Source organism: Dromaius novaehollandiae, chromosome 14, assembly GCF_036370855.1.
Source record: "Dromaius novaehollandiae isolate bDroNov1 chromosome 14, bDroNov1.hap1, whole genome shotgun sequence".
NCBI classification, from domain to species: Eukaryota; Metazoa; Chordata; class Aves; order Casuariiformes; family Dromaiidae; genus Dromaius; species Dromaius novaehollandiae.
Genome location: NC_088111.1, coordinates 18,158,177 through 18,177,404, shown reverse-complemented (window position 1 = coordinate 18,177,404; position 19,228 = coordinate 18,158,177). Strand labels below are relative to the sequence as shown.

The 19,228-nt window shown below is 55.6% G+C and overlaps 1 protein-coding gene and 1 long non-coding RNA gene across 3 annotated transcripts; one reads left to right on the top strand and one right to left on the bottom strand.

Moving 5' to 3' along the window:
• Positions 1–3,034: 3,034 nt before the first annotated feature.
• NLRC3 (NLR family CARD domain containing 3) lies at positions 3,035–19,228 on the top strand. 2 transcript variants are annotated; one of them, XM_026106459.2, is made up of 18 exons: positions 3,035–3,170; positions 4,007–4,267; positions 6,468–8,211; positions 8,414–8,500; positions 9,465–9,548; positions 10,552–10,635; positions 11,500–11,583; positions 12,034–12,117; positions 13,774–13,857; positions 14,549–14,632; positions 15,440–15,523; positions 15,622–15,705; positions 16,059–16,142; positions 16,283–16,366; positions 16,458–16,541; positions 16,818–16,901; positions 17,033–17,116; positions 17,631–19,228. In XM_026106459.2, exons 1-18 carry the CDS (start codon positions 3,164–3,166, stop codon positions 17,719–17,721), a joined length of 3,282 nt encoding a protein of 1,093 aa, XP_025962244.2. In that variant the 5' UTR covers positions 3,035–3,163; the 3' UTR covers positions 17,722–19,228. The 2 variants fall into 2 exon arrangements, with proteins under 2 accessions (XP_025962244.2, XP_025962245.2); XM_026106460.2 differs by having other exon boundaries at positions 3,041–3,170; positions 4,007–4,134.
• LOC135329957 (uncharacterized) lies at positions 4,122–13,775 on the bottom strand. The gene is made up of 4 exons (XR_010391664.1): positions 12,347–13,775; positions 6,675–6,768; positions 5,877–6,092; positions 4,122–4,847 (listed from the first exon to the last, which is right to left on the bottom strand). It is a non-coding gene; the product is annotated as an uncharacterized LOC135329957 (long non-coding RNA).

Below are 19,228 nucleotides of genomic sequence, written 5' to 3'. Positions count from 1 at the left end.
TCATCAGTTAGGCTGTGCAACCTCCTGTACTTCATCTTATTACCTCGGTGCCACCAGGGACGCAGGCAGCAAGGCAGGACAGAAACAAGCCGTCACCGGATCACTGCTCCTCCGGGCACGCGGCCTCGGCAGCCTCCCGGCTGGACAGGCTGCCGGGGAGGGAGTCGCAGGAGCTGCCCGCGGCCCCTCGGGCGGCTGAGCCTGCCGCACTGCGGAGACGCCGCTGCCCGGGGAGGCAGACGCTGGGCAGGGACTGTGGCTCTGACTGGCGCCTCGCTGTGCTGACAGTAGGGCCAAGGACATACAGCGTGCGGGATTTGGGCTCCTGTGCCCGCTGGGCCGGGTTTGCTGCCTGCAAGTGCCCCACGCGTCCCACGACCTCGTGGGTTGGCACGTGGGGGGACCCAGACCCCTTGACTGAGCTCTGCTGCTCAGTGCTTGGCTTCGTCCTTGCTGCCCGAGCTCACTCGGCTGCGCGAGGGTGGCAGGAGGTGTGCAGGGTGCCCAGCACAGGCGAGCAGCAAAGCGTGGCCAGCTACAAGCACGTGTCACTATTTTCTCCCTGTCCCCAGGACAGGGTCTGCCCGGCTCCCGCCGTAGCTACGTACCCACATACCTGGCCGGGCTCTGGCCGGGCGCAGGGGTGCCCTGCTGAGCTCCTCGCACACAGGATGGCTGTGGACGCTGCTTTGCAGCTTCCAGCACTGGGGAGCACGGCACTTCCAGAAGGCAAATCATCCCAGCGGTCTCATGATGGACTGGATCGTGCCCTGGAAATGCTTTGCATCTCTCTGGGGGTTATAGAGATTGGCTTTGACTGGCCTCTGCCCTCAGACAGCTCATATAAGAGGACATAACACCCCTCGCCTAACTAGGATGCAGCCTCCAGAGTAAGCCAGCATCCACTGGGCTGCCCTAGAGCTGCATCCAAGTGAAACTTTTCTATTGGAAGCAGAAATAAATGATGACACTGCATTATTTGTTCTGCTTTATTCTGTAGGTCAGACCCCCTTGCATGAGCTAAACCAAGGCTGCTGACTTCCAGCAGCAGTATTATATTTTGAAATAGCACCAGAGAACACGATCAAATAATCTCTGGCATTAGAACAGGTTGTCCCCAAAGGGCTTTTGTTATCTGGTCGTATTTTGGAGAAAAGACCAACAGAGAAACATCACTACAAACAGGAAAAAAAAATCTTTCATTTTGGCCATGTTACTGGTTACACAGCAGAGGGGAAACAGTGCCTGCTTAATTGAACTTACCAGACCAGTTAGAAACAACAAGGCATCAGCAAAGAGTGAAAATTTAGCAGTAAGTTGATCACAGAGCTCCTTTAATTGACTCCTGTATCCTAATTGCACAAGCCACTAGCTGCGGGGCAAAAAGCAAGGCAAGCTGAGCCGCCGCGGCAGCCTTGCTGTATTGGGCCAAGGGCTCCGCTGCGGGGCCAGCCGCTGCCAGAGGAGAGCGTGGAGCTCTGCCCGGCCTCTGCGAAGCAGGAGGGCCACAGCTGGGCAGCCAAGGAGGAGCACAAGGAGCTGGGTTTCCTTCTTGGAGGCGAAATTTGTGGGTTTGGACCCAGCCAGGCTTAAAACAGCAACCAGCTTCTCCCCCAGTCCTGAGGGTTTATTCAATCCACATCTCAAACTATGGTTTGCCAGAGGGTAGATGGGGACAGGCTGCAGGAAAGGGGCTGTTTCTGCGTCACCAAACGCCTCTTGGACACCCAATCCGCGCTGTAGGATGTGCTGCAAAGGGGCCTGGGCTGAGGCAACGCTGTCTGCATGCGAGGTCCCTCCTTGCAGTGCGTCTGGCTGGCACACGTGGGAGCGCAGCCATGCAAACAGCTCCTCTGTCCCGTGGGGATGAGTCACCTGGGAGCACTCAGAGCGAGACAGCCTTGTAGGCCAGATCTAGGTGTTCTCTACTTTTAAAGCAATTGGATTCAGTGATCAGGTGTACACACACACACACACACACACACACACACACAAGAAAGAGTGGTGCAGTAGCAATCCGGCAGCACCCATGGCAAGGGAGCAGGTAGATGCTCCTTCTCTAAGCAGGAATATGATTCATCTGCACTGCCAAAAATGGAGCATCTACAGAGCTCTGCAACAGGATGTGGTGTTTGTCGCTGCTAAGCAAGCTGCGATGGAGGCTTGGGACGGCAATGAGCGAGTTCGAAACCGAAATGGGCCCCCCGTAGTTTTGCCTCAAGTTTTTGCCTTCCTTTCTAACAAAGAGAAAGAAAAGTCACAAACGATTCATAGTGCTGCCGTCCCTCGGGCGCCGATGCTGGCCCTTGAGCACCTTCTGGGCACCCTGCAGATGGCCCGGGGGACTGATGTCGTCATACGGGCAGTTAAAACGATCACCGTCTGCCGAAGAAAAGCACTGGCATAAGTGGTTGTGGTGAAGGCACTAAGAAGGCGTGTGGAGCCTGGGCGGTCGGACAGGGATGCTGCGGCACTGCGGTCCTTGCGTTGCCTCCTGCCAACTCTGATTCATCGAAAGATGATGAATGCTGCTGCCTTTTAATATCAGAGGATCAGGTAGGGCAGTGCCAAGTACTGGCACGTGAGCTCTGTCTGAGCAGCCAGAACGCGGGTGTGGGACCGTGGCACGTGGCAGCGGGCTGTGGGAAAGCTCGGAGCCACCGGCTCAGCCAGCGTCTCTGTGCCAGCGCCGGAGAGGCTTTTCCTTCGGCAGCTTCTGGCACAGCTCTTTCAGCTGGCAGCTTGGCGAGCTGCATCGCAGACGCTTCTCTGGACTGAGCTAGCACAAGCTGTTCTCAGCTGGGGGTGGCTCATCCACAGCGCACCAGGCTGAGCTCCCCTGCCCTGGGCGGTTTGTTCTCCCCCACGCTCCCAGCGCGCTGCAGGGGGACGGACCCTCTGCTCAACACCAGTTAGCGAAGCGTTAGCTCAAGGCAGGCTCCCTCCCACATTGCTACTGATGCTTTTCCTCTTGTTCCACCAGGAAAATGGATACAGGCTGAGTGCAGCAGCGGGAGCCTCGACTGACGTGCCGTCTGCTGTGACCCTGCCGGAGAGGCCGCCGGGGCAGTCCATGGGAGGTGGCGGGCACAGGCTGACGGCTGTGCTGCTGCAAAGAGCGCGCGCCTTGCCCAGGGATCGCTGATGTCACGGGAGGCCTCTGATGGAAGGTGAGTGGCAGCAGGGCAGGCAGAAGGTAGCCAGATGGAGCAGTGCTGAAGCTGAAAAAGCGGAAATCTGCAGGGTTGTCAGGCCAGGCTGTGGTTCTGCATTGCCGTGGGAACCACATGCTAAACGTAACTGCTTGAATGACATGGGGGATTTGCACTGAAGGGATGTCTTTGGTAGTGCAGGTCTGCTTGTATCCTCTTTGGGAGGGGTGCAGTGACACAAGAGAGTCCTAGAGATGTGTCTTTTGAAAGGCCAGTCAGGTATTTTAAACTCATTAGAGCCCTATATCCATGCCACAGGACACTGGGTGCCAAGCTGTGGTCCATGGGCTAGAGTGATGGGCAGTGGTTGAACAAAATCCATCACCTTGGTAGAGTTTTCTATTAAAAACAGGGTGAGATGGGATGCCGAGGTGCAAAGATTGATAGAGGTTCTTGGTCCAAGGGCTTGGGGACTGCTGTGCGGGCACAGTGGGAACAGCTTTCTCTGGAGACAAATAGTCTTCCTTAGACTTCTAGCTCTGCATGTACTCTGTTTCCAGGAAGAAATGTCATTTCATGATCATGTTCTGAGGTTTCTTTGGCTCCGATTTCTATAGCTGCTGCCTTCACCAAGCAGCTCCTAATAGCCTGTCACAGCTTTGGGATGGCATCATCCCAAGGAGGACTTTCTTAGGTGGCAGATCCCTCTGAAGGGCTTTAGTTCACCCCCTGCTCAAAGTAGGGCCACCTTCACAGTTGGATCAGGTGCTCCATTGCTGTGGTTCCCCATTGCCCCCTCGCAATGCACCCAGGGCTCTTACAAGCCCCAACCCCCTTGCTCTCCTCTCCCACAGAGGCTTGGATCAATCGCTACCGGAAGCAGCTGGTGAGGTCCATCTCGCCCCAGTTCCTGGAGGAGATCATCTGCTACCTGCGGAAGCTGGACCTCCTCACAGCAGAGGAGGCTGGCCGTGTGCAGGAGGTGAGCTCCGTGCCGGAGCAGGTGAGGGCTGTGGTGGATGTCCTGGCTGGCAAGGGCAGCTACGCCTCACAGTCCCTGCAGACCTTCATCGAGACCACCAATTCCCAGCTCTACCTCCACATCACTGTCTATGGTAGGCAGGCCATATTTGGGTCCAACACAGGGTGTCCATGGGCATGTTCCCTGGTTATGGGTGCTCGCTGGAGCACCCCTGAGATGTGCACAGAGCCAGGTTGTGTTCGGCAGCTCAGTCATGGTCAGGAGCCCTGCATGAGTGATGGGGTTGTTCTAGGGCCTCCTCCAGCCTTGGCTGGGGAAGGACATGGCTGGGTGGGGTGACGAGAGCTGCGTGCCAAGTCTAAGAGACCTTCCTCCAGGGTCTCAGTGAACCTCTAGGGGCAGCCCTGGCATTCATCAATGGCCACACTGGGGGCAATGGCTCATGCCCCTCGTGGGGAGAGCAGAGTGGTGGCCAAGGGTTAAGCCAGCATCTAGGCTTGTGTGAGTCACAGGAGACAAAGAGGCATCTCCAGGGGAATGCAGCACAGACACCTTACCTACTGTGGGAAGACGGCATGTCCCAGGGAATTCGCTCAGACAGTCTGACAGAATTGGGATGAATCCTCTACTGCCACCCCAGTGCAGCAGTGCCATTATCAGAGATGCAGCAGGACCTCAGGTGGGCCATGCACCCTCTGAGACTATTCTGCAGCCTGGGAAGGGGGAGAAATTGAAGAGAACATCCCAGACATGGTAAACTGCAGCCTCCCGGCTTGGAGACATCTTCTGTGGGCTCACTAACCAAAGGCACCAGCCCCAACATCAGCTTCTGTCTCATCTCTGGTCCCTGTTTTATGTTGCACTTCAGTATAAATAACTTTTTGGGGTTCTGCTTAATAAATTGCCAGCTAGGTAGTGAAATGCAACTTCCCTGCTTCTCTGAATGGGGAAAAAGGAATAATGCAATCAGGAAGGAGCTGCCTGGCTGGTAACTGGGGAGCGCAGGATAAATGACTTGCTGGCTAGGGGCATCAGGAGTTCAGTTCTCACCATGCTCCATGTCTGTCAGCCACCAGCGAGCAGATCCTTTACAAGACATCTTGCACTCTATTTAAAGCTGTAAATGACTGTTGTTAAGCTATTGCTGAGTGCCATCTGCATACTCAGTACTGCATAAACACCAAGCAAGGTGCAGCCCCCATCCTGAGGGACTGACACCTCCCCAGAGCACAGAAAGCCCAGTGCAATCACAGCTCCTCTGAGAGCTGCAATCGGCTATGTCCAGAGTGGGTCTGGGGATGCTTTGGAGGAGTCTTTAATCCCCTCAAGTGTGCAGATCACAGCAATCACCCTGTGCCTACTGGGCTGGACACAGCTCCTGCGTGGCTGGGGAGCACAGGAGCTGGGCTGGGAACAGCAGGGTGACAGGAGGAGGACAGCTGTGCATCGGGGGGCCAGAGGGCCTCCCTGACCCTGTCCGCTGCTGGCTGCTCTCCTTGCACCCTCTTGCAAGGGGGTGTTTTCCTGTTTTCCCTTCTGGTTGAAGGGCAGCCACATATCTGATCTGCACCTTCGCAGTGCCATCCCCTGCCTGTTCAGCCTCTCACCTTTGATGCAGGATTAAATATACTGTCAGGGAGCAGCTAGGGCCAGCTGTTCCCAGAGGGACAGGGAGCCAAGCAGGATGACATGGCTGGCAGGGCAGCAGGGGCCCCGCTAGCCAGGGCCCAGTCCCAAAGTACCTGAGCGAGGTGAGCAGGACAGCCCCCGAGCTGGCAGCCAGGTTCAACCAGAAGTCGGCATCATCAGGTAAGTCCACGGCGAGGAGGCAGGTACAAGGTCGGGCTGGGAAGTCAATCTGCAGGTTGGGATCAGGTCCGGTGAGGGTAATCAGGGTCCGACCCAGTCCGGTGATTGCCAGGAAAAGTGCATAGCGATGAGGCAGGTCTGAGGTCATGCTGGGAAGACAGTCCACAGATCGGGGGCCAAATCAATAAGGGCCATAGCCAGGCACAGGCACAGCTGTGATGGAGCTGGAGACAGGTACACCCACAGCATAGCCCAGGCAGAGACTAAAGGCCCAGTCCTGAGCTTAAATGGAGTCCCTGGGCAGGGGCTGTTGGGGGAGGCCCCGGGGGAGGCTGGTCAGGGCCATTTAGGCCTACTAGTGCATGCAGGGCCCTGACACATACTTTCCTGCCTGGATGTTAGGGCTTCATGTGGTTTCCCCTCTTCATAGGAATGGCAGAAAAGTAAAGCACTGTCTCTCATTTACATTCATGGCTATCATCCTCCTGCCCCCCCCCCCCCCCATTTTGTTTCTCTCTGCACAGAACCGATGGTGCAGAAACATTTGGAGAGCCTCCAAAATTACTATGGGAATGGCTTGGAGACAGGCCCCCTGCAGCGACTCACAAACCTTCTGCTGGTGGAGGGCTTGACAGATATCCAGCAGAAGGAGCATGACATCCTGCAGATCGAAGTCACCAAAGGCCTAAGAAATGTATCCAAAAGCATCCCTTTAGAGAAGCTCTTCCTACCTCTCTCCAAGGTCAGCATCCCCCCTCGGATCTCCATGACTGTGGGAGTGGCTGGGATTGGCAAAAGCACACTGGTCAAACTGTTCGTCTACACCTGGGCAAAGGGAGAGATCAACAGGGACATCATTTTTGTGCTGCCCCTCACCTTCCGGGAACTCAACACCTATGAGAAACTCTCTGCCGAGAGGCTCATCCGGTCAGCGTTCCCTCACATCACTGAGCCAAACTGCATCTCTGCGGGAACCGCCAGGACGCTGCTCATCCTGGATGGCTTGGATGAGTTTAAGACTCCCCTGGATTTTTCCAACACAGTAGTTTGCACTGATCCCAAGAAGGAGATTCAAGTGGACAATTTGATTACCAATATTATACGGGGCAACCTGTTGCAGGAGGCTTCTGTCTGGGTCACTTCAAGGCCAACAGCGGCCAGCCAAATCCCCGGTGGGCTTGTTGACCGCATGACAGAAATAAGAGGTTTCAGAGCTGCAGAGATGAAAGATTTCTTGGACCAGATGTTCCTTGACAACAGAGACTTATCCAGTCAAGTTCTGCATCACATCAAGGCTAACAGATCTTTACACATCATGTGTACAGTTCCTAGCTTTTGCTGGATTTCTGGCTCTTCAATAGGTTATTATCTAAAAAATAGCACTGATCAATCCCAAGAAATGACAGTTGTTCCTAAGACATTATCAGAAATCTATTCCTACTATTTTAAAATGGCTTTGAGCAGTGACTGGCCAGAAAAGCAGAGAGAGACACTCAGGATAGAGCAAGCTGTGAACAACAGCAAGAAAATCATGGGTAACCTGGGCAGACTGGCTTTCTATGGCCTGCTCAAAAGGAAGTATGTGTTTTATGAGCAGGACATGAAGACATATGGCATAGACCTTTCCTTGCTGCAGAGCAGCTTGTGCAGTAGACTGTTGCTCAAAGAAGAGATGCAGTCCTTCACAGCCTATTATTTCTCCCACTTGACCATTCAGGAGTTTTTAGCAGCCATTTACTATTACACTGCTGCCAAGCGAGCAATATTTGACCTCTTCACGGAGAGTGGCATGTCCTGGCCCAAGCTCGGCTTCCTCAATCACTTCAAGAATGCTGTTCAGAGGTCCCTGCAGGCAGAGGATGGACAGCTTGATATCTTTGTGCGTTTTCTCTCTGGGCTTCTCTCCCCACAGGTGAACAAGCTGCTCTCTGGATGGCTCCTGGTGAAGGACGAACACAACAGCTTCAGGAGCCAAGCAATCAGCTTTCTCCAGGGCTGCCTGAACACAGACTATGTTATCTCCTCAAGGACAGTAAACACCATGCAGTGCCTGTATGAAATTCAGCACATGGAGATCGCTAAGACTGTGGAAGAAGCAATGAAGAATGAGAGTTTGTCTGGGATGCTAACGCCAGTGAACTGCTCTGCCCTGGCCTATCTCCTGCAGGTCTCCGATGTCTGCATGGAGGAGACAAACCTCTCCAACTGCCTCACTTACAATGTCTGTAAGAGTCTGCTCTCCCAGCTCCTCTTCTGCCACAACCTCAGGTAAGTTCACCGTGGGATTGCAGCAGGAGAAGCAAGCACGGACATTGGACTGCTCCCCTTTTTCTGTGCTCTGTAACTCAAAATCCCAGGTGTCTATGGGAGGTGTAGGCCCACCAGCACTGTGGATCAGCAGACAGATCTGCCCTGAGGACTGCATTTCTACCCTGAGGACTTCTTGCTTCTGTTTTGTGTTGCTCTTCAGGCTGGACAACAACCAGTTTAACGACAACGTGATGGAGCTGCTGGGCAGCATGCTGAGCGTGAAGGACTGTCAGATCCAGAAGCTCAGGTAGGACCCAGCCCAGGCCAGACGGGACCATTCCTGTGGGGAACAGCTAAGGGAGATGCACAGAGCAAAGGCAGGGAGTGACCTAAGAAACCGGGGTGAGGGGCCTCTGGAAGTGGCTTTCCCAATGACTCGCCAGGGTGCCAGGCCACATGGAGGGCCCTGCGTGGAGCTCTCTTGTGCCCAGGCTCTGTGCTGGAGCTGCTTTTACTCCTCTTTGGGAAAGCACTTGCTCGTGGCAGCTGGGCAGGCTGTCTCACCTAGTTTCTCAGGGACATCTGCTACCAGCAGCCCTCCATTTACCTCCCGTGCAGACCTGCATTCATCCAAGGCCCTGACTGGTGTCACCCACCTTGGTTATTTTTAGCTAGATTCCTGCCCCTTTGCTATTCCTAAACCTGTAATTTGGATAGTAAGCCACATATTGCTTGTCCTGAGAATTTGCTTCCCAAGGTCCTGGCTGTTTGCTAGACACATGAGGCTAAGCAAGGATTACAGTGGCTGACGTGTGGCAGGGATGTGCACTTGGGGAGATGCCCAGCCCCAAGCAGACAGATCCCCTCTTTCCCTGTGTCCCTTCCCTTCCTGGTGTCTGGCTGCATGTCCCTGCACAGATCTGCGCTCTGAGGTCTGCCAGGGGAGCAAGCAGGAACAAGAGAGCTGCCCAGATCCCAGCTCAGGGGCCTCAGTGCAGAGGGAAACTCCTCTTCCACTCTGTCTTTGCAATGCCCTGCCTGGTGTTCACCCCAAGAGGGCATACCTCCAAGCATTACCTACTTTGCAAAGCACAGAGGAGTCACAGTGTGAACCAAACAAATACTCCTCATCACTCTTCTCTGGGTGCTCTCTGGTATAGCTCTTCCAGCTACATCCTTGGCCTCAGCACAGCCAGCAGGGCTTGTAGACATGTCAGGGGCTGTGAGAGCCTCTTTCTCCCCCAAGACATCTGATTTCTTTTTCTGGGCAGCTTGGCAGAAAACCAGATCAGCAGTAAGGGAGCCAAAGCACTGGCCAGGTCGCTGATGGTCAACAGGAGCCTGATGGCACTGGAGTAAGTTACCCTGTTACTAGCTCACGCTATGCAATCCCCACTGGGGTTGGGGTGCTTCGGCCATTCCCACTGCCAAAGCGGAGCCAAACCTCACCTGACCTGGCCTCTCCTCTGAGCTGAGGGTGGCCTTCAGCCCCCAAGCTGCACTGCTAAACAGGCAAATATAACTCTTGTGAGCTGCTGGCCTGGCGCCCCACCACAGCAGTACCCGCTTGGCCTCAGTGCCTACCGCCTGCAGTTGGCTGTGCGGAGCGACGGTTAGCTGATTCCTCCAAACCCCAACTCAGCAAAATGGCCAGACCCAGTGGGGAAGGACTTGGTGACAGCGCTGCTCTGGGCACCCCCAAGCAGAGCACGCCATGCCGACGGGTACCCCTGAGAGCAGGCAGTGCAGCTCTGGCCTCTGCCTGGCAAATGGGGCTGCTGAGGACCCTGCTTATGGGGTGAGGAGGATGTGGACACCAGAGAGCCTGCTGGGAAAGCTGGGTGGCAGTGTGCCTGCAGATGGGCTTGGGGGTCTTGGAGCACCAACCAACCCCATCACCATAGCCTCCCCCCCTCCCCCATAGGAGGGAGTGAACTTGCTGTAGGGGATCCTACCTGTGGCAGTTCCAGCATGTGGGTTCCTTAATAAATACCAAACCAACAGCAATTACTGTCACTAGTGGTGCTGAATGTGGCACCAAGTGCCCTTTTGCTGAGCCAAGCAAACGGGACTGAGATGGACCTACCCCACCTCTCCTGCTTCCCAGCTGCATCTCTCCATGAGCATCCCACCCAGACATGGACCACCTGGGGGACTTAGGGACATCTGCAAAGGCACTATGGCTGAAGGAGCATGGTGGGCCCAAGATCGTGCCATGTGGAGGCATTTGGCCTGAACCTGGCACATGCCCCTTGGAGACCCACGGTCAGAGAGCCAGCCCCTGCACAGCGGGGTGGCTGCCACTCTCGGTTTGCTAACCTTGGCCTTTCTGCCTGTCTCTCCCCTGCCTTGGCCCAGCCTGCGGAGCAACTCCATCGGCCCCAAGGGAGCAAAAGCACTGGCTGATGCACTGAAAAAAAATCAAGTCCTGCTCTCTCTGAAGTAAGTCTCCCACTTTCAACTTCCACAGCACCTCTGGGAGCAGATTCCCAGGACAAGCTTCCTTGTAGCCATCCCTTATTCCATCCAGCTTTTCCTCCCCTTGTGGGCCAGCACCTGAGGTGCCTGAGACAGAATCTGGTTCAGCCCTGCAGAGCCAGCTGCGTCAGGCAGTGAGCACGAGTGCGGCGGGCCAAAGATAGTGCTCCTACCTCCGGGTTTCAAATATCTTTGCTTTGGGCAATTCACCAAACTGAGCTGCGCAGCAGAGGCCTGGCTCCCTGGGGCAGCCCCAGGCCAGAGCTGCTGGGGCCCCCCTGGCTCTCAGCTTCAGTGGGTGCAGAGCCGGGGCAGTCCCCGTGCTGGGCTCCCAGGGTGCTGGCAGTCTGGTGGGCACTGAAGCAAGGGAGGCCGAGAGGTCTCACTTTCCATGAGCTGGAGTCAACACCTCCATTGTTTCTGGCCAAGTTAAGTATTTCATTTGGCCCTAAAATGACACCAAAGAGTCTAGGGGGTCTTTTTTTCATTGCTGATTTGGGTTTTCTCCATTGAGACAACTCACTTAAGTCAACGTGGAGTTTGAAATGTTTGACTGACACAAGTCTACCTTCCTAAATGAAAAGAAATACTTCTGGCCAAGCAAGCTCTGAGGAGGAGCCCTGAGCAGAGATGTTTAGGGCCCAGCCACCCTTCTCATGTCAGAGACTGGAGCAAAAGAGCTAAGAGACGGATGGGGCAAACAAGTGCCGAGGCTCCTGCTCTGCATGCCTGCCTAGGTGTGGGGGGCTGTGGGGTGAGCAGCAGGCGCTGTCTTTCCACCCAGCCGCAGCAGAAGCTGGGCATTGCTCTGCTCCTCTTTCCTTGCAGCCTGCAGCACAACGCGATAAAGGAGGAAGGTGCCACGTTCCTGGCCGAGGCCCTTTTAACCAACCACAGGTTGACGACCTTGCAGTGAGTGACTGGGACCTGGTGTCCCCCCCCGGGCCCTGCTCCTGCTGCCCACCTGGCAGACCACGCGCTGGCTCAGTCGCGGCCCAGCTTGGCTGCATCCTCGTGGCCAGCTGGCTGCACGCAGTGAGCGGCAGAGCCTGGCCTTTCCCATAGTTCCGCTTTCCCCAGGTCTCCTGAACGGGGAGAGGCAGTGAACCCACTTTACACCTTCCCCATGCCACCTCTCATGGCAAAGACCTCCCAGAACTTTAGAGACAGTCAAAAATGTAAAGAGTGATCCCTTGGGTACCTACTTCCCAGCCTGAAACGTCCTCAGGGTGCACACAGGGTGGAAGGGCACTGCCAGAGCTGAGGAACAGTCTAAAGAGGATGAGGAGGTGCAAGTGCCACCCCAACGGAGATGCACCTTGAGCTGGCTGATGTTCTTGGGTGACTTCTTCTCCTCCACAGCCTGCAGAAAAACTCCATCGGAGCCCATGGTGCAAGGAAAATTGCAGAGGCGCTGAAGCAGAACTGCAGCCTCAAGGAACTGATGTAAGAGTCAGCAGAGGCAGTATGAATAGCTGTAACAGGCCAAGGGGTGGTGATGCCAGCACCGAGCTTCCCTGGGATCTGTGGGTGTGAGCTACAGGCAGGGGTCTAGGCCCTGGTATATAGCCAGGGCAGTTTTTGCTAGCTTTGTTCAAAGTGGTTCTCACGGGTGAAGGAGGGGAAGGACGGCAGAACTGCTTTGAGCTCAACTGTGCGGAGATGCTCTACATACCTCTGGGGAAGCAGGGAGCAGGTAGCCATGAAACGAACTGAGAGGCTGAGCCTTCCCTCCAGGAGAGGTGAGCGGTGGGTCCCCAGGCCCTGTGGATACATTAAAAGCTATTTCAGCTAAAAGACAATGTTGATACAAGAACAGGAATATCATTTGGCCCATAACCAGGCTAGAAATTAGACTGCAGCAAACTCCTGCTTCTTGTTGGAGCAGAAACAGCTTGGGGCAAACTGTCAGTGTTTGTGGGGGTGGCAGTGCACTACTCTGCAGATGGAGGTGGTTCACCCCAGTGTGCCGAGCGGGGCAGAGACCAGTGCTGAGGCCCCTGAGGGCATTCCCAGCACCCAACGGGACACTGGTTCTGTGCGGTGCAAGACGAGCCCCTGCGTCAGCACTCCTGCCTCCTGCCTGCCCACCTCCAGAGTGGCCGTGATGCCAAAGGGTCTTGTTAAATGCATCCGCCGCCATGGATGCCACCTGCACCGATAACAGGCCAGAGCGCTGTCCTGGTCACCCAGCGCCTTCATGGGCAGCATGCCTCAGCACGGCTTTGCCGGGGCAGTTGCTCTCTCCCATGCAGTGGCTGGGCACTGGGAGATAACATGGACTAAGGGCTGCTCTCACCAGGCAACTCAGATGTAGCTGTGTGCCTTGGGCAGGAGAGGGCCTTAGCTGTATAGCCACAGCCATGCTACTGGGCCTTGGGGCTAGAGAAGGGTCCCTAGCTGGCTTTTCTCACTGATATAGCCACAGCACGTGATGCTGGGGGCAGAGGACCACTGAAAAGGCCGACTGTGCAAAATGAGGAGCCAGAGTCAGAGACTAACTGCAAACACACACGTGAAGGTGTCTGGGAAACTTCCCACAGCAGAACAGGGCTGAGCCCAGGGCACAGCCAGGATCCCCTCTTCACCTGCCAAGGATGAACTTGGTCCTCTTGGGGAAACAGGAGCCACTGGTTGTGCTGGCTGTTCCCCAGTTGCTGTGACTGCAGCATTAGCCCCTCCACAAGGGCAGTGTTCAAAGGGGACGGTGTCCGTTCCCAGCTTGTACCAGCTCGTGTTACTGTCCATCAGCCCGTCCTGCTGCGAATGCTGGGATGCTCACGATGTAGCTAAGAGGAAGGGTCTCTGTGCATGCCCTGGGGGATGCTACCCCAAATGAAGGCCATGTCCCCCCAGCAGCACAGGGCAGGGTGCTGGGCTGGTCATGCTGCCTCTCTGCAGGCAGGCCATGCCTCAGGACTGTGGGAAGGATGCTGAAGATGATTTTTTTGCTGGCAGATCTATGCGTGGCCTCAGAAAGGGAAGGCCAGCAAAGCTGGCTGAGTGCTGCTAGAGCACAGGGGGACTGCGAGCCCCATGCTGCTGGCTGTGGTTGCAATGCAGCTGTGGCTGCTGGTAACACATCTTCCCCTTGTGTCAAAGACTCTCCAGCAACTCTGTAGGAGACAACGGCTCGGTTGCCTTGGCTGAAGCTCTGAAGGTGAATCACAGTCTGCAAAGCCTCGAGTAAGTCCTTCACACACAGCAGCCCCTGGCTGTCTCACTGCCCCGCTGGTGGGGTCTGGCCCTAGATCACTCGTGTAGCTGGATGCAGCTCAAACCCTCCTAGGGCTGCCACGTCTCCCATCGTTGTCCGCCCACCTCAGACGTGTCTCTGGGGGTCAGGCCAGGGGAAGATATGCAAAGGGAAAGGCTGGGGGAGCCTTGGGGACCCCCGTGGGGTCTTGGTGAAGCTGCCTGCCTGGCACATGGCAGTGAGTTCCTGCATCTCTCCTGGTAGGGTTTCTAGCATTGTGAGTGTCTTTAGAGTGGGAATGTTGATTAAAAATGCTTTGCTCTCAGCTGAGGAGCTGAGGAGGTCTGGTATCCTGCAGATTCATGTCCTACTTTCCCTCTGCTCACCCATACAGAGCTCAGTCCAGCCTCCTCACTCCAGCAACACTGTGGTGAGATGCTGCTCCTGGCCTGCCTGCTCCTGCCAGGCTCCAGCCTTGCCCCACAGCCCCTTGCTGGGTTCCCACTGCTGTTTCTACCCCATTTGTTCCTTTAGCCTTGCAAAATCACAGGGCCCTCCCTACCTCCCCGTGGCTGGGCTCCCAGGGAAATAAGCACTTTTTACCCCAAACACAACCCCACGACCTACCTGGTGATGCCCAGAGTGGCCCATCCTAACACTCTCCTCTGTCATGTGTGTTAGTCTCCAGAGCAATTCGATCAGCAACGCTGGGGTCACCGCGCTGACAGGGGCTCTCTGCTCCAACAAGGGACTCATCAACCTCAAGTAAGTGATGGCATTTCTGGCCACCCTGTGTGAAAGTGCTGCCACCATGGCTAGCGTGGCTTGCACAACAGCATGGTCCCCTGCCATTGCATGGGCCACTGCTTGGCAGTCTGGGCTTGTGTCTGCTTGCTTCCATGAGGGCTCTCGAATCCTGAAAGCAGCCTCTGTCCCTCATATGGCTGACAGTCTCTTCTCGCTGTTAATTTTCTCCCCTTGAGACAAGTATGAGTTCGGCTGTGTCTAGCAATGAAACAATTACAGCAGGGAAGATAGGCTGGGGGAAAAACCCCAATACACCTATGGTTTTCAAATGTGTAGCATGTACAGTTGAAACCCAGCTGCTCTGAGGAGCAGATAATAGCTGGACACAGCATCTGTTTGGGTCCAGCCTAACCTCACTGGCTCACAGGCCAGCCCACCTCGATAGCTGCTTGGGCAAGTGAGCTTAGCTAGCTTTAGTCCATTTCTTAGAACAGAAATCACCACAGAAGTATTTAGCTCCCTACTTTCAACAGGGGAACCAAAGCTCTTGGACAAGGTTATCACATATAGCCCCACACCCCGAGGTGTCATACCTCATGCTTGTCCTCTTCTAGAAAAAGATGGAAAAAGCAGCAGTTTCTGTTTGCCAGCAGCACGTGTTTCCCTGGAGATAGAGATGCGGGGAATGGAAATGCAGATGCTGATGGAGATGCAAGTCAGAAAGATTGTCACTGAAATAAATGCTTACGGCCCCAGAGAGGAAGGCAAGGGGCCTTGGCACTTCTCTCTAACCCTGAGGCCCGTTTCTCCCCTCTTTTTCCCTAGCCTGCGGGAGAACTCCATCAGCAAAGAGGGGGGCCCTGCCATCGCCCGAGCCCTGCAGACCAACAGCACCCTCAGGAAGCTGGAGTAAGTCTGTGCCCAGGAGGGCACTCCCACTGCTGCACCGTGTCACTGAAGTTGGACCCAGCTGTGTGTAACTTGCATCCTCTGTCCTTTGCCTCTAGCTTAGCAGCAAACCTGTTGCATGACGAAGGCGGCAAGGCCATCGCTTTAGCGATGAAAGAGAACCGGGCGCTCACATCCCTCCAGTGAGTTTCCCCTTGGACCTGGCTTGTTTCTGATGCCTGATTTTTAAGCCTTTCCAGTGGGTATCAGGCAGGGACACTATTCCTAGGCCTTGTGAGAAGAGCTTCCCTAAATTGTCCTCCCATGGGATCCGCATTGTGCCATCCAGGCTAGACCCATGGGGCTTGGCAAATGCTCGCCTAGTAGGGCCTTGCCAAAGGTACTGGGAGAATGGGGGCACTTGGAGCCTCCATCACTTTGGGGGCGGTGAGCAGATGGGTGCTGAGCTTGCTGGCTCCTGGTGCTGAGCGTGGAGGGATTGGGGAGTCCTCACATCATGCAGCCCAGGGCTTCACGTCCCATCCTCTTTTTGCAGCTTACAGTGGAATTTCATTCAGGCAAAAGCTGCCACAGCCCTGGCACAAGCACTACAGTCCAACAGCAGCCTGGTCAGCCTCGAGTAAGTAGGCAGTTGATGCAACTCAAACCCTTCTAGGGCTGCCAAGTCTCCCATCACTGTCCGCCCTCCTCAGTCGTGTCTCCTGGGATTGGGCCACGGGAGGATGCGTGAAGAGCTGACAGGGTGCTTGCATGTCTTAGCCTGCAGGAGAATGCCATTGGCGATGAAGGATTGGCCGCTCTGTCCGCCGCACTCAAGGTCAACACAACCCTGGCAGATCTCCAGTGAGTGTCCAGGCTGTGGTGGGGGCCCTGACATGGTGTGGTGGCCTACTCAGGACAGGCACTGAAGGGTCCCTGTTCTCTTCTTGTGTAGCCTTCAGGTGGCTTCAGTTGGCACAGTTGGGGCCCAAGCCTTGGCAGAGGCCTTGATGGTCAACAAGTGCCTGCGGATCCTGGAGTAAGTGCTTGGTGGGGCCCCCAAGTCCTTGTTGCTGTGACGCTGCTCCCTGTGGGTCTCTGAGATCTTACCCATCAGCTCAGCACTGCTGCTACCCACCGTAGTGTCCTATCCAGACTGTGACCCCAGCTTGCCCAGCCATCTGCTTGCTAGCACAGGACTGCCTCTTCCACCTTCTCCTCTTGTCCACAGACAGTGCAGGGCCCAGCAGAGCTGCGGGTCATCCTGTGCTGCCTGCCTCATTTGCCCTTCCTCACGGCCTGCCTTCCTTCGCAGCTTGAGGGGAAACTCCATTGGCGTGGCGGGGGCCAAAGCGATGGCCAACGCACTGAAGGTCAACCGCAGCCTCCGCAGGCTCAAGTAAGTATCCTGCTCCCTGGAGCAAGACCGAGAAATAAGGAGTCACAGCGTCCCTGTGACTGCTACGGGAATCCCCCCCCTGTGGCCACATCTCGTTAGTTGATATTTCTGACCTCGTCACCTTCCCACAGCCTGCAGGAGAACTCCCTGGGCATGGACGGAGCCATCTGCATTGCCACGGCTCTGAGGGGAAACCACGGCCTCACGTATGTGAAGTAAGTGACTGCTGAGCACTGAACTGGACGGTAAGGCAGGGGGAAGGAAGGCCTTAGGGGCAGTCGAGGGAACACACGTGATGCCCCATTCCCAGCTCCCTACAGGGACCTCCGCAGCAGGGTGCTCTCCTCCCGGCTGACAGCCAACATCCACGCACAACTCTAGGCCCCATCACTCCTCCCTAGAGGGCCAGTGATCCCTTTGGGGCAAAGAACCATCCCAAAAGGCAAACATCCTCCAAAATACCATAGGGCCCAGCTGGCTTAGCCCTTCCAGCTTCCCAGGGGTCTGCTATTGCCTCTTACCTGCTGCCTCCAGGGTCTCAAATCCAGAGTTCTCCCTGACCAAGGTCCCAACAAGAGCTCCAGGCTGGCATGGGGAAGGTGCAGATGATGTTGGTGCAAAGCTGGGGAGCTTCTCCTGTACCTCATGCACTCAAGATCCTGCTCTCCCCTGTGACTAAGCCTGAACTCCTCCTCTCCTCTTCTGCTCCCTCTTCCTCTCCTCTCCCAGCCTGCAGGGGAACCGCATTGGCCAGTCGGGAGCTAAGATGATCTCCGATGCTATCCGAACAAACTCACCTGACTGTGTTGTGGAAGTGTGAGGTTGGCTGGCCACAGCGAGGACATGGCCCGGTGGGGCAGGAAGGTGTCCCTTCGGCCAGCGTGCCTACGCGGGGAGCTGCTTGGCCCTCCACCTCTGTCTGACGGAGGAGAGCTGGGGAAAGGAGAGCCTCCGAGCTCTCCAGCATGGCCCAAGAGGGGGTGCTCACAGCAGTGGGTGCTGGAGCTTGGGGCCTCTGGATCAGCAGTACAGAAGGATCAAGACTCACTCCTGTTAAAAACTGGGGAGTTTGCAACCTTGTCCCTGTTCATCTAAGTCTTAGGGGAGCTTTAAGGCTGCAGGAATGGGCAAAATGCAAACAGGAGGGCAAGGAGGAGGGAGGAGGGGGAGAGAGCCCACAAGCTGGGCTCTTCTCACTTATGCAGTCAACTGAAACTGAGCCTCCACTGCCTGCAGTAGCAACCCCCTCTTGTGATCTCCCCGATGCCAAGGAATGCAGCACCATGCTCAGAGCCTGCCCCAGGTTTGGTGCATCCTGACCACTCAGGAGCTCTCTTCCCAGACTGAGTCTGCAGGCAAATGTTGCAGTGCCCCAGAACTGCTCACAGAGCCAGTCTCCTCCACCTAGTTCACGATGGCTAGTGATCCCAGAAGAGCTGGTGAAGCACTTTGCACCTGGCTAAATAGCGCCCAGTCCTGCAGGTTCCCAGGGTACGTTAGTCACTGATATCCCAGAGATACACCAAAGGTTTGTTGTTTCCTTGCTCAGATCAGACAGTGTGGTGCTTTGGATCTGGACACTTCAGAGCAAGGGCTGCTCCCTGCACAACTGTAGGGTCCCAGGCAGCAAGTACAACCCGTGGTGTTTGTTTTGCCCTCAACAGCAGGTTGGTTTTAGCTGAGTGTGACACACGTGTTTGGTAGTGTTGCTCTGCAAAAGCCTCTTGGAAGAGATATGAATCGCAAGGGAGTGGAGCCATCTAGAAAGACCATTGGAAATGAGGAGGAGGAGCAGGAGGGTGCTTGTGAGGAGAAGAGCACTGCAAAAGGATGCGCCATCTGTAGCAGATGCGGCTAGATGCCACACCTGGGAGTACCTTCTCAAAAAGTTCTGCCGCTCAAATTTAGGCTGGACTTTTTGGGTCTCCTGCTGTTGCCATCAGTGACACTGACCTTCAGACATGCCTTGCCAATGCCCCAGCTGCAGAGTGGGTCCTCCCCTACCAGGTCACCTTCTGGGTGGGCAGCTGCTGACAGCAGAGATGGTAGGTGATGCCTTTGTGTGCAGGGCTGAGACTCAGCAATTCCCCAGAAGGTGCTGAGTTTACAGATAGACCAGTTGCCAATCTGTGCAACCCCCAGAGCCCCCCTGCAGCGACTGCCCCCTATCCTCTACTCTGCTCCAGCCAGAGTCCAACACGCTGCTGCTGCATTCAGTCCAGTAAGCGACTGCTTCAAGGATCTCTGTGGCCTGATCCTGGAGAAATGCTGGGGTGACCTATGTCATTATGTGCATACCTGGAAATAAAGTGGTTCCTAGCTGAAAA